This window comes from Phasianus colchicus, chromosome 11 (assembly GCF_987193195.1).
Source record: "Phasianus colchicus chromosome 11, bPhaCol1.hap1.1, whole genome shotgun sequence".
Lineage (NCBI taxonomy): Eukaryota > Metazoa > Chordata > Aves > Galliformes > Phasianidae > Phasianus > Phasianus colchicus.
In genome coordinates this window covers 14,984,771-14,998,317 of record NC_143446.1, presented here as the reverse complement: position 1 = coordinate 14,998,317, position 13,547 = coordinate 14,984,771, and the positions used below count along the sequence as shown (strand labels likewise).

General features: G+C 43.3%; 1 protein-coding gene across 21 annotated transcripts in view; it reads left to right on the top strand.

Moving 5' to 3' along the window:
• The window catches only part of MAGI1 (membrane associated guanylate kinase, WW and PDZ domain containing 1), a 288,713-nt gene that overhangs the window by 213,802 nt on the left and 61,364 nt on the right, over window positions 1–13,547 (top strand). For all 21 annotated transcript variants that reach the window (XM_090148394.1, XM_090148393.1, XM_090148395.1 and 18 more), the window contains 3 exons: window positions 6,325–6,531; window positions 8,811–9,021; window positions 11,819–11,901. In XM_090148394.1, coding sequence (XP_090004520.1) covers window positions 6,325–6,531; window positions 8,811–9,021; window positions 11,819–11,901 — 501 coding nt within the window. The remainder of the gene's footprint in view (window positions 1–6,324; window positions 6,532–8,810; window positions 9,022–11,818; window positions 11,902–13,547) is intronic.

Here is a 13,547-nt window from a genome sequence, read left to right as displayed (position 1 = left end):
TCCTCTGACTACTTGGTAATGATCTGACAGAAGGGAGAGATACCGTCCAAAGGGACCTGGACAGAGTTGAGAGGTGGGCTCACGTGAACCTAATGAGGTTCACCAAGGCCAAGTGCAAGGTGCTGCACATGGGTCACAGCAATATTCAGAATATTCACTCACAAACATCTGTGCACTGCAGAAAGATGCCTTGTCTACCTTCGGCTTTTATGCTTTGCTTTTTTTTTTTTTTAAACTGCTAGTAAGAAGGAAAAGGATGTTTTTGTCTGGGTGTGATTATCGGTATTAAACATGAGTGCAGCTGTACTGAAGTGTCATCAGATAACAATGCTTCATTCTACAAATAGCTGAAGTCACAGCTGAGTAACTCTTCCTCTCTAAAAGCAAATATTCAGGTATCTAATAGAGTTTTAGACTGGCTTTGAATTTCCTGTGGAATTTCTGCTTGGCTTCTCTGTGCATTTGCAATGAGAAGTTTTCCAGTGTGGGCTCTGTCTGAAGTTATTCCTTGATAGTTTTGCTTTTTGCTGCTTTTTAATACATCTTAAAACACAGACCTTGGGGTCAGAGGCTGTCCTGAAACACCTCTGACAAAATGGGCAAAGTGCATGACATTTTCTTGATTCCTGCAGCCTTGTGCTGGGTAGGCTGTGTTCCAGCCTCTTCTCCAGTGTTCTCTGTGTGTGCCATGCTCAACTTCACGTTCCCTGTGAATTTATTTGCATGAATATAACAAATAATCTAATATAGCTGAACTTGGAAGCACCCTGAGATGCCATGGTTGTCCCACACCACCAATATCTTTCTACGTGTGTAGAGGTGGGCTCACGTGAACCTAATGAGGTCCACCAAGGCCAAATGCACTTTCTACATGCGTAGAAAGTGTTATTATAATTACCTTTCCTTTGTTTTGGCTTGTTAGAAATGTACCATGCACTACAGGTGCTTGGATGTAGCTGTTTATAAGCATGGTCAGTAGCATGTGGCAATGCTTGGTAACAACACATGAAATATTAGAATAAGTGAGGCTGATTTGATATGTAGGTGACTTTCTGCCATACTGTCATTGCCTACAGGGCCACTAACTGCAGTTTTTGTTAGATTTCAAGCATAAATTGAAATGTGCAAATGTAGCATTTTGACTAATTTAACAAAAAATCCAGACTGATGTTTCAGTTAACCTCACCGTTCGTAACTGAAAAAAAAAAAACTGACAGAGAATCTGCTCGTTAAAGCAAATTGGATTTGCATATATTGTAGGCTAATTTCTCTGAGCTCTGTTCCGTTGTCTGTGCTTTGCTTCCGATCCAGCTGCTGTATCTGTGGCCTCCTCCCGGTTGCCTGGATACTCTGAGTTTCCTTGAGGCAATTGCTAATCAATGTGCAGTTGCAGCTAGGTGAATTCTGCAGACAGCAGCCAGATCTGTCATCAGAATGTGGAAATCTGTAGCAGAATATGATCTGGGAAGAGAACAGACAAAACAGTGTAGCAGGAGCTCTGCTCCCAGGAATCCATTCATCCCGTGCTAATCAGACACGAGCACTCTTGGCTGTGTTAAATGAGCAGAGGCCCTTCTGCTAAAATGAAGGGTCAATTGTTTTGGTTCTTGTAGAGTGTGGAGAACATGAGCTGCATCTCAGAAAAGAAAACAATTCCATTAATAATCACATTTGAAGTCTTCGTGTCAAGACCTTGCCTTAATTTTGGCGCTTATCTCCAGGTCTCTTTCCCCAAATACGCATTTGCATGAACACTGTGCTGCAAACTGCTTTTTAAAACGTGAGCTCTTAACGGAGTCCTTGTTACCACAGAGATGTAACTTTGAAGATCAGACACATTCTCGTGGACACAGGGTCCACTGTGCTACACAGAAGCTTCTGAACGTCTTGTTGGTTTTTTGGTTTGTTTGTTTTATAATTGCAAAATTATGCCTCACAGCAGGCATCAATAAAAGAACTCTGCTCTGCACTTTCCTCAGACAAATGCAGTCCCAGACCTCGATCTCTTTGCAACAAAAAAATCAAAAGAAATTCTCCCTACAAAAACATAATAGCTACAGCAAAACCAGCCCTGGAAGGCTCAAACACCTGAAATGTAAGACTGTGGACTCATTCTTCAGTTGGTGTTGTGCCATTGGGATTAATGCTTGCTTTTGCTCACAGCCCCTCTGCCCCTAGAGCTCCCATCAGCTCTGCCACCCACAGCTTCTGTGGTCTCATTTTGCCTCTCTGCAAGAAGAGACACCTGGCCTCTCATCTGTACAGTTTTAGTCCCTTCTAGATTGCATCTGCCATCTTATGCATCTCTCCCCATTCTATGAATGGACTCCTAACAACTATGTCTGAATCAAATGGCAATTGACAGCAGTTCTTATGGGTTGGTTTCCCAGTTATTTTCATGTAAGTTTAGTAATTGATGTATCTTTATGAATTACATTTCAAATTCCAGGTTACTTAAAGAACTTAGAATCATGGATGGATTTACTTCCCTTCAGGGGAATGTTTAATAATAGCGTATTGTTATTTTGAAATATAACACAATTTTTTCATTGTCACTGGCTTTCTAAAACTCAAATAAATAGAAAAGCCCAAGTTCTCTGGATGGACAGCATTGCTTTAATTCGTAACTGTGGACAGGATAGATGGCTTTCATTGATTACCATCTATGCTTGAGCTGGCAGAGGAGGAAGTGTTATGATGATGAGGACTTGTCTTATTGTTGTGATTAGCTGTAACCGAAGCCTAATTACTGTGTGTGATGCTGAAATGTGTAAGCTGCCGACACTTAGAGATAAGGAGATGAAAAGAAATCAACTCATTCCAAATAGCTATTATGTTTTCTTCCTTATTATTGGTATTTCTGCGTGCACTCCTGAGTGGTACTTTAGAATACATGGATTAACTCATGGTTTTGGCTGCAAGAGCTGCCATCAAACTCGAGTTGTGGTTAAATGTGTTTTAAGCACCAAAGGGCTGAATAAAATAAGGGTTAGTGAAAGGTGCTTGGCAAAGCATGCAGCTAATGGTATGTGCATCTGCTGAGTGAATGCATTATTAGCTATTATTGCAGTGACTGTAGGCAGGATCCCAATGAGGATGAGGAGTGGGAAGATTCAGGAGCCTGCTACCCTTAGCAGTCAGGCATGAGAAGGTTCCCAGGTGCTTCATAACTGGCGCTTCCATGGAACAACAGAGATTTTCCTGTTGTTTTGTTGAAGAAGTCTCCCTCAGCTGGAAGCTGAGCTGCTCTTTGCATCCTCGGGGCATCCCGTTAGAGGCACCCATGCCTTGTTGGTTGCTGAGCACGCTGGAGAGTTCTGCTGGAACCACTGTGCTGAGTTCCCAAAATGGTTGGGGATCCTCCGGGCTGGCAGATGCTTGTGTATGCTCACGTACCATGCTGTTAATAATTAGAGCTGATTGGATATTCAGTACAAATTACACTGGCTATGGAGTTAGCCCCTTCTGTAGGCTTACAAGTGGCTCACAAAACACTGTTAAAGCATATTTTTAAATATATGTTTTTTCTGATAAACACTATCAGATTTAATTTGAGCAAACGATGTCGAGTCTGAGTGCTTAAAAACTCTTCCTGGGCTGTTCACTATCAGTTGCTAATGGTGTGTGTTTGGATTGCTGAGTCACAGGGTAAATATTTTCTCTTTATAATTGGTAGGAAGATAATTTTAAGCACCAGCCCCTCCTAATGGTGTGTTTGCCCCCACGTCTGGGCCTGCGTGCTGTGCCTTCACAATGAGCTGCTTAGCAAAGGAGAGATCTGACTGCATGCAGCAAACACAAGGGGAAGGATATTTCTATTCCCTCAGTCTGTCAGATGGAAGCTGCCTTGGAGCTTCCCTTCGCAGTTTCTCCTTGTGAGTTGGGTGCTTTGCCTCACCTGTCTGTCCCTGTGTGCATCTGAAGGAAGAGCTGTTGTTTCTTTAATACTGGCTCAGGCTAAGTCTGCCTCCTGTGGAGGAAAAAGAAAAGTTCAGCCCTATTGGCTGCATTTCCTACATTCTGCAAAACGAAACCCACGCATGCATAGCCACACTCCAATCTTGACGTGCATTCATATGTATTTGTGGGGGTCCTCTAAGACAGCATGCAGTTTACGTAGAAAATAATTCTTCGCTAATAGTGGTAGCAACCAACCATGGCTAGTTTGAGAAAGGACTGGTGGTTTTGCTGTAGGTAAATTGGAACCACTTGGAAGACACCTGTTTTGCTCCTGGGAAACAGCTCTCCATGAGCTCTTCATAAGCTCAGCCTTGCCTGTTGGTGGAGGAACTGAAAGTGAGCAAACTCGAAGATACGTATCTGTGATTGAAGGAATGATGGTAACATCTGTGCTTTGGGTTTGTCCAGAAGAAGTAAAAATGCACGTTAGCAACATCCACAGAGCCCCTTCATTTGCTCTATTGCATCCAGTGCAAAATCTGTGGCTTAGCAGTTAACATCCTTGTGAAACTCATCTACTTTTTGAAAAGAGCAGAAACAAACAAAAAGTAGCAGCACCTGTGTGGAGAAATGCTGAAGAGGACAGGAGGAGAGCAGGGCGTTTAGCTTTTTTCTTCCCACCTACTTTTGTATTTTTCCTTTTGTACTCTCTTTCCCCCATTCCTCCTCATTCTGTATAAAACAGTTCTGCAGTATGTAGAGCATAAGAATCATTTCTCTAGCAGAGGCTGCAACCTGCTTTAGGAGCCTCCATCCCCATTAGAGACTTTCCAGAAGAAGTAATTTCCTTCTCCCTATAAATTATGCATCAGTGTACATTTAGGATTCTGAAATGACGAACAGAAGATGAAAGCGTTGCGGAGCATCGCTGCTCCCATGGAGCTGAATCCATGACATTGTGTACAGGCTCGAGCACACCTTGTTAAGACAAACCTGCACGTGTTGCTGTCCTGGAACTCAGGCTGTGTGAGCACAGAGCAGATCCAGTGGAGCCCACAGTGTTGGCTTTTGCAACAAAAGCATGAACACGTGTATGAATGTAAATAAAAGAATCTGGTTTTAAAGTGCCCTTGCATCACGTGCCTTTGGCATGTGGTTTCCTTCCAGTGTAATAGGGGCAATAAAAGGGGTTTTAGTAGTTTTGGAGAGTGAATGTTAAGTATATTATACTATTATGTACTGGAAAATGGAAAAATACTTGTGTTACGTGTAGCCTGCGGAGATATATTAGAAATGTAATCAAATATACCTGTGTGATTCAAAGGAGAATCTTGTGATGCTGCAGAAGTGGGAGCTGTACCGGTGCAGCCTCACATGGCAGCTAGGGAGAATATTTGAGCCCGACTCTGATTTCCAAAAAGAAATTATTGAAAGGGTAATTGGATGTAAAGTGTTGTGCATCACCGAGCTCCGTGTGAAAGGTATCTGTTGGGCAGAGAAGCAGAGCCTGGCGCTGGAGCCTGAGCTCCTATAACTGTGGAAACTGCTTCCAGTTCTCAGCTTCCCTGGGGATTTCAGAGCACGTCGAGCAGTGGGTTGAAGTGAACCCATGCCAAATCTCCACGTGGTTCCTGTGCCAGCACACCTGAGTGCATTCCGTACCTCTTCCACCGTCACTTCAGGGGACACCAAAGTATCCCGAGTGCTTTGCAGCTCCCACGTTACCCCTGGAGCAGATGCCAGGGGCCGTGCTGGCACAGTGCCACCGTGTCTTTGTCCATCCCAGCTCTGCCTCGAGGTCTGCTTGTTCACTTCTACCCAGGCTGACCCAACTGCTGAGCTTCCTCTTTGGAGGAAGCAGTGCCACGTGGTGCCTCTCCTTTTTTCTCCTTTGACAAAGTTTTCCTTTAGAGAGAGAATAGTTTCTGCTTTTAAACGCAGCATCCACTCTAAAAGAACCTGTGTGTTAAAGCAGGCCATCGAGCCTTTCATCTCTTTGCTGGGTGATAGCAGTCATGAATTTTTTATTTTCTGCAGGGCTCACTCCAGATCTGCCACAGCATTGTGTGGGTGCACACATGTAAAAAGGCTACTAATTGAAATTCAGCTGTAATGAGATGAAGTTTGGTATTCACCACGGCTGCCTTTTGTTTTAGCCCTTGTACGCTCAGTGCACCTGAACAATGGGACCATTGCTTTTGCTTTTAGAACTAACAAGAATAACTTAAAAGGCAAAAATATGTCCGTGTCTTTTCTGGAGGTGAAATATGCCCCTCAAAAAATGGGAACGCTGTGTTAGTTTATGTATTTATTTACATACTAGTGGGGAAAGACAGAGATTTTGATGGAATTGAAAATAAAACAGAAATCTCACTGCTTTAAACTGCTCCCTTCTGAAGATGCAAATGTGTTTCTATTGCCTAGGTAACTATTATGGAACGCCCAAGCCTCCCAGCCAGCCCCTCAGTGGGAAAGTGACTTCCACCGATGCTCTGCAAAACCTGCAGTCTGGCTCCAAGCAGTCAACTCCAAAGCGAACCAAGTCTTACAATGATATGCAAAATGCTGGCATAGTGCACACAGAGAATGAGGAAGAGGATGATGCACCTGAAATGAGCAGTAGCTTCACAGGTAAATGGAAAATACCACAGTCTGACAGTTAGGGTGCACGGGAGAGATCTTTGGAGGGGTTAATTTGTCTGTTTGTGGGTTTTGCTTCCTGGGAGGCATTTTATTTTGCAGCCTTGCATTTTAAAGTCCTCCGGCGTAGGAGACTGCTAGATTTTTAATCAGGGTTCTTAAACAGTGAAGAATAATTGAGAATTTTATAAAAGATGTTCTGTGGTAACGTGCAGTTTCATCATTAAGGACACATTCATATTTCTTTCAGAAATTGTCTGTTGGGTGCAGACAGATTCTGCTTTCACTTACTCCAGTGTAGATTTCAATTACTCCATTGAGCCAAATGACAAGTTTAAGTACAGAAAGATGAAATGATGTCTGGTAGAAATTAAAGGTAACATTTGTAAATCCCTTTATGCTCTGAGTTAATCATTCTGGCAAACGCAGAGATTTCTTCTTAAAAAGAATCGTGTAATTACTTCTGATGTCAAGGAACATGCCATCATTTTGAACTTCGCTTTGTGGACAGTCAGCTTGAAATATAAGTCTCCCACTGGAAATCAGAAACTTTCTAAGTTGAAATGATCTTGAATACTACATGAGATACATTCGTCTTCATTGTGAACTAGCCCAGAACCTCAGTTCTGTCTGTAGCTTTGTCAGCTCATTGTCAGTTCAATCTCAGCCAAGCTCAGAAAGTTCAAGGAAGAGCTTGACCTGTGGTTGAGTTCCAGTCATTAAAATCAATATGAAATAGTTCAGGCATGGCACATTTGAAACTAATTATTGCTCCTTTTAAAATATATGACTGTCCTGTCCCCCTCCTTTCACTGGGAGATACTGCATGCAATTACAAGATCCTCTTCCCCACGGTCCCTTCCAGCAGGCTGAGGGCTGTGTGCTGTGGAAATGAGGCGTCACGTCCTGCTCAGTGCAGATCTTAATGCCTCTCTGGTTATCCTCAAACATTGGCTGAAAGATCACTAGAAACTCTTGTAATATAAATTCACACATCTCCGTGGAGCTTGAGAAGGATTTAGGCCAAAATGTAGTTTTGGTCTTTCTCGTGTCAAGTGGTTTTGAGGGTTGTGATCTGCTTGGATGTTACCCTTCACGTTTTTCCAACTCAAATCACTGCTTGCTGGCCTCATCCTTCCCAGGCTACGAATTCCTGTCTCTGCCTTCCAGCTCCTTTATGAAGTTTTTTTACCTGAGGGTAATTTTTCATGGGTTGTGAGGTGGCAGCGAGCTCGACTCCTCTTGCAGGAGGACCTGTTTTTAGGAGGAAGCCAGTGAGAGATGCTATTTGCCTTCCTTTCCACTCATCTCAGCGCTTTGCCCCTGAACTGGCTGTAGCATCATTTATTTCCCTCGTTTTATTTCAACAAGATGAAATACTGGAAGATGCAGCTCATTTGTCACAACATTCTCACACCCTGGCCCCTTGCCTCCATGAAATGGCACAGAATCAAGAAAAGAGAGATATTCCTCCTATACCAAAGTGATTCCTTATGCTCATTTCACGTATAAGTGTGCTAGTCATATTAAGATGCTCCCTCTTCCTCAGCAGACCTCTCAGTGACTTGTGTTTTTCAGGCTGTGGCATGTTTACACTCACAGTCTTAAGCTGGCGATGATTCATTCATGCCTTTTTATCTTGTCAGCTTCTACCTAAAAATATCAAACAGCGGGAAGGCTAGAAAGCAAGCATCTGAGAGTGCTGCTGTAGTCTAGATCTTTTTTTTCCATCTTCTTCCAGCTTATTATTTTCAGTATCTCATCTTTTTGTGAAGGCAGCATGCATGGTTGAAAAAGAACAGGAGCTGCCATTAGTGGGCATCCCAAAAAACTGGACTGAGGGGGAGGGGGTGTCTGTAATTAGCTGTAATTAGGAATAGGGGGGATGATCAGCACTGCTTCATGTATATAGCTCAAAATAGCACGAATGTAAGCGTGAACAGTATTTCCATCAAGGGAGAAGGGACAAATACATCATAAAATACCTCTTAGTGACTTTGACTGGTAGGATATAGTGTAGGTCTGTGTAGTAGAGCTCTCTAGACGGTTCAGACAGGCACTTATGAACATGTGGACACGTGGTGCAGTGCTGACATTCATTTTAATTTTTAATTAAAAAAAAAAACAAACCACTGCTAGAGAAGCTCACCATTGGCTTGTTGACTTTGAGCTTCTGGCTGCCACGTAAAGCATCTCTCCTTTTGATCGTTCTTCAGATAGGGAATGTTATTCTCCTAATCCTCAATATGGAAAATGTGTTTTGTCTGCAGCAGAGTCTGGTGACCAAGACGAGCATCACACGCATATCGTCAGAGAGACAGCCCCACCGTCTGCGATTGATAGCCACACCAATCTTCCCACCACGGAACCATCTCAGAGCCTCCCTCAATACCTACCTCCTTCTGCCGAGGATAACCTAGGTCCTCTGCCAGAAAACTGGGAGATGGCCTACACCGAGAACGGAGAAGTCTATTTTATAGAGTAAACCTCATTCTTGTTGCTCTGATTCCATCTCTTCCCCATCTATGGGCATAAGTAAACCTCTGTGGATGCACTGTGTGTGTGTGTGTGTATGAAATATTTAGTGTTATGTTGCGGAGCTAAAAGTTCTTTACTGCTTGTGAAGGGCTTTTGCATTTCCTGATTGGATTAACGTCCAGATGACTCCCAAGTTCAAAGACAGGGGAATTCCTCCGCTCCCGCACAGAGCCAGGCTGTGGGCTTTGTGCATTGTCAAAAGAGCCAAACGTGTTAACATGCTGCAGTGGTTTGCAGGAGGCACAGTTCTGTGCAAAGCAGGCACAGTAAATTCAGGAAAGCAAAAAGCACCTGGTGTTGTACAGGCTTTGCCTAAAAGCTCTGCGCTGTCAGCAGCTTTATGATGATATTGATTTTTTCTTCATGCCATAAATAATAGTCTCTAATTATACTTGTCTAGATTTATTGAGATAGGAGTAACTTATAAAACAGGACCTGTTGTGGAGCTGAGCTAGATTAAAATTCAATTAGCTTATGAAACTCGAGGCCTTAGCTGTGCAAGCAGAGGGAGGGATGAGGAATTGATTTGAGCTTTGGGAGAAGCCAAGGAGAGGTTCGTCATTGCAGGTTTTCTCTTGGCTACAGGGGCAGGGGAGCACATTAGAGAAGAGTGCCAGAATGCTGGAGAAACTGGGGGAATTTTGAAGATCTTAGTGTGGAAGCAGCTCAAATAATGTTAGACCTTTCGCAGGAGAACAATAGGCATGGTGGAAAAATATAGTCTGCATCCACACCTCGCTGCCTAATGGGAAAATCTGGAAGAACACCAACTGCTGCCTTCCCTGCAGTGCAGATTTAGGGGGTACAGATGCATGGGGTGATTCTGTGCAGGAGCATGTTGGTGTGGATGCGGTGCTGAATGGCCACATTTCTATTAATTCTAAGGACAGTCTGAACCTAGAAACAATTTAGTTTGATTTGTATCAAGCTAATGAGCTGATACATCCAAGCTGGCTCAGATGCCTGTAACCATCATCTGCAGCATTTTGAGTTGTCAAGTTGTGGTGCAGAAGGGAGCAGTATGGAAACACCACCAGCACAGGTCCAGGGGGGGCAGAGCTTGTAACTGAAGTGATTTGTCCTCAGAATACATTGAACTGGTGTGCTAGTTGGATTTTCGTTACCCCATGTATCCCAATCCTTGTTATCCTACGTGTAGATCAGACCAGTTGCAGGTCTGACACAATCCCGTCCCACGAAAGGTGTTCAGCTAAATTCTCTATGCCTCAACAAACAACACAGTTGTGAGCCTCGGGTTGCTGAATGCCAAATTGGAGGAAATATGTAAATATTCAGTTGCTGTCCTCCCACAGCCATTTTTCTCAGCTAGGCTACAGACTTTCCTATTTATAAGTTGGCAGGACCCCTCTGCTTTGTTGTTTTTAGTTTGCCCGACTTGCTGAATTTCTGCCATTCAGTTTCTAGCTGGCGATCCATTGCTCTGAAGCATACAAAAGGTTTAAAAAACAGTTTGCTCATCCTGCCTTGGGCAGGCGGGGCATCAGGATGTGTAAAGCAATGACTTTTAACAGTCATAGAATTACTATGGTTGGAAAAGACCGCTAAGATCACCAAGTCCAACCCCAATCCATGCCCACTGACCACATCCCTCAGTGCCACATCTCCACAGTTATTGAACACTTCCAGGGACAGTGACCCCATCACCTCCCAGAGCAGCCTGCTCCAATCCTTACCACTCTTTCTAAAATTTTCCAACTATCCAACTCTTTTCCAACTATCCAACTGTTTTCCAAATATCCAACTGTTCAGATCCTAGGAGCAGGGCAGTTACAAGTCCTAGCAATAAATACAAGTTTGCTGGTCAGGTGTTAGTTCCTCAAGGATCACAGCCCTCATTATGGCATTTCCTATGTCACGAGGCTGGTGTGAGGCTGAGGTTAAGCTTGTAAACCTCTCCGAGACCTTGAAGGAGAATATTTTTACTACGGTATTGAAGCTTCAAACTCAGCAGTGAAGACTAAGCCAGACAAATAGCACTTCAGGGACCAGAGGGTTATCTTTGCATGTCAGGTCTGTGATGACATCAGGCTGGGGCATATTACGAGCTTGTCTCCATGTGCAAATGAAATGATGGAAGAAGATAATTTTTAGACAACGACTTGTAAGGTTGTTCACACTGCAGCTTTTACCACCAGGACTGGCACTGGCAGGCTGCTGGGGGATTGGTAGGAAGGAAGAGTTGAAAGCAAAGCTGTTCTGCTTCTATCCAAGGCTTCCACAGAACATTTCTGTTGGTGTAATTAGAAGTTGTCACTGGAAGTTTTGCTTTTGACTAATGTGAGAGCCAAATCCAAACAAACGCTAAAGGTCTTCTGCAGTGAGAAAGGTCATTGTGTGTTTTATGGGGGAAAGGAAATTTATGTATTTTCATCGGGAGGCAAATGGCTCTGAGACAGCTCCTGGAATTAAGAAACAAATCACCAAAGCCAAAAGTTGAGAAATTCATATTACAATATTGTAGCTTTCATATACCTCCTGCCAGTCAGGAGCACTGATTTTCACAGTTCAGCTTTCTGTTATTCACCTTGTTTTTACAATGCCACGATTCCCATGGTTTGGTGGGCTAGCTTGCAGAATAGCAAATTGCAGTGCTGTTTCTACTGAGACAAAAGTATGCCTTCAGGTCTACTGAATAATACAGAGGATATATATTTTTCTGTCGCTGATACTTCAGCTCTGGTTTATTAACAAAGGTCAAATTTCCATTTTTTGTTTCCAGCCATAATACAAAAACAACATCTTGGCTAGATCCACGGTGCCTGAGCAAACAGCAGAAGCCTCTAGAAGAATGTGAAGATGATGGTAAGAGACTGAAAATAGCTAAATAATAATGCATTTGGTCCATTGCCTTTCTCTTTCCTTTCCAATAACCTGTGTTCAGAAATATGTAAAAAAAATAATATTCGTGAGTAAGTGCATAAAGGTGATGCTCATTATGTTGTAAAATCACTGTCTGTGTGTGTAAACCATCAGGAAGGCTGATTGTTTAATGAAAGAGGTGGTAGAAGGATGAGGCTCTGTTTTTGCAGAGGCTTTCCAGTTCACACCAGTGCTGACCGTACCCCAGAGCTCCGTGGGTCCCCATGTAGCAGGAACACATCAGGGCCTCAGTGGGCTCCATCGTGTTAACCTGGTTTACTTGAATTGCATTTGGGCAGAAATAACTCAATTGCTTCACTTTTAATGTTAAAGTCTGGAGGTGCACTTGGTGTTAGGATTGCTAAAAGCAAATTCTGTTGGAAATGGTAGATTTTTGCCAGTGATAATCTGCACCAATGTAATTTTGTATTCCTTGAGATGTTGGAAATGCAAGCCACTGTCCAGTTTAGAATAGCCAAAGGCAGGGCAGCTAATGGAGGTTCTTTCCCTGTGCTGAAAGAAAAGGGACTAATGACAAAAACAACTTGAACATTTGGGAAAACTTTTGTCTTCAGACCAGAAAAGGTATTGGTATCCTAGTGAATCATTTTGGCTAACACAGTGCTATCATGTGGACAGATAATAAAAGCGAAGGGGTTCACATTATGCATGTTGGTGCTGTCCTTGTGCAATTAATTTTTGCAATGTGATTAACCTCCTACTGGTGTGAGTCAGCTCATTGCCAGTTACGATTTTCATAGAGTCATTAAGGTTGGAAAGACCACTAAGATCATCCAGTCCGACCACCATTTTATTTTGGGAAAGGATCGTCTTTTCTATTTGACTTTTTTTACTGATAGGTGCAAAGCCCCATTCCTATTTTTGCAACGTGCAGTTTTTCAGACCTCCCCTTCCTCTCACGTGTGAGGTTTGCAGGACATGAGGAGCCGTCTGTGCAGCCGGGCATCAACTGCTCCCACTGAGCAGAGCCATCAGCTGTCAGGAGGAGCTGCGCCAATGAAGGTCTCTTTCTGGGCCTAAAAATGAATATGTCAGTGGGTAATCAGAACTGGAGCAAAATTAAATCACAGCATACGCAGGCAGAACTCCCTCCTCCTTGCAATTGAGCATTGCTGGCAGTTTAAAGAGGAGGTTGCAAAGGCTCAGCAGAAGGTTTATCCTTTCTGAGGGCAGTTTCCCCGGAGCACAGCTTCTGTCCTGGCAGTTCAGCCACCATCCCAGTAGCCCTGATAACATCACACGGCACTTCTCCTTGCAGAGGGGAAAGCCTTCTAGACCTCTTGTCCTCTTTGCAATTACAAGGCAAGCACTGGGATGATTTATTTAATTGGGATTGGAGACATACAGCTGGGTAATTTTTTTTTTTTTAATTTAGTTCATAATTTTACAGAGTAGCAACGTTGTTGTTTATCATGTCCTTAGAATTAAGAAGTTTCATCGTCCCACGTGCCCCTCCGCTTCATTCACCAAGTTGCTCATTAATGAACGTTCTTAATATTCAGTAATTAGACGAGCTGCTTCATAGTGCAGCAGTGCACTGCAGTGTTTTGCCTGGCTGCTCTGATCTT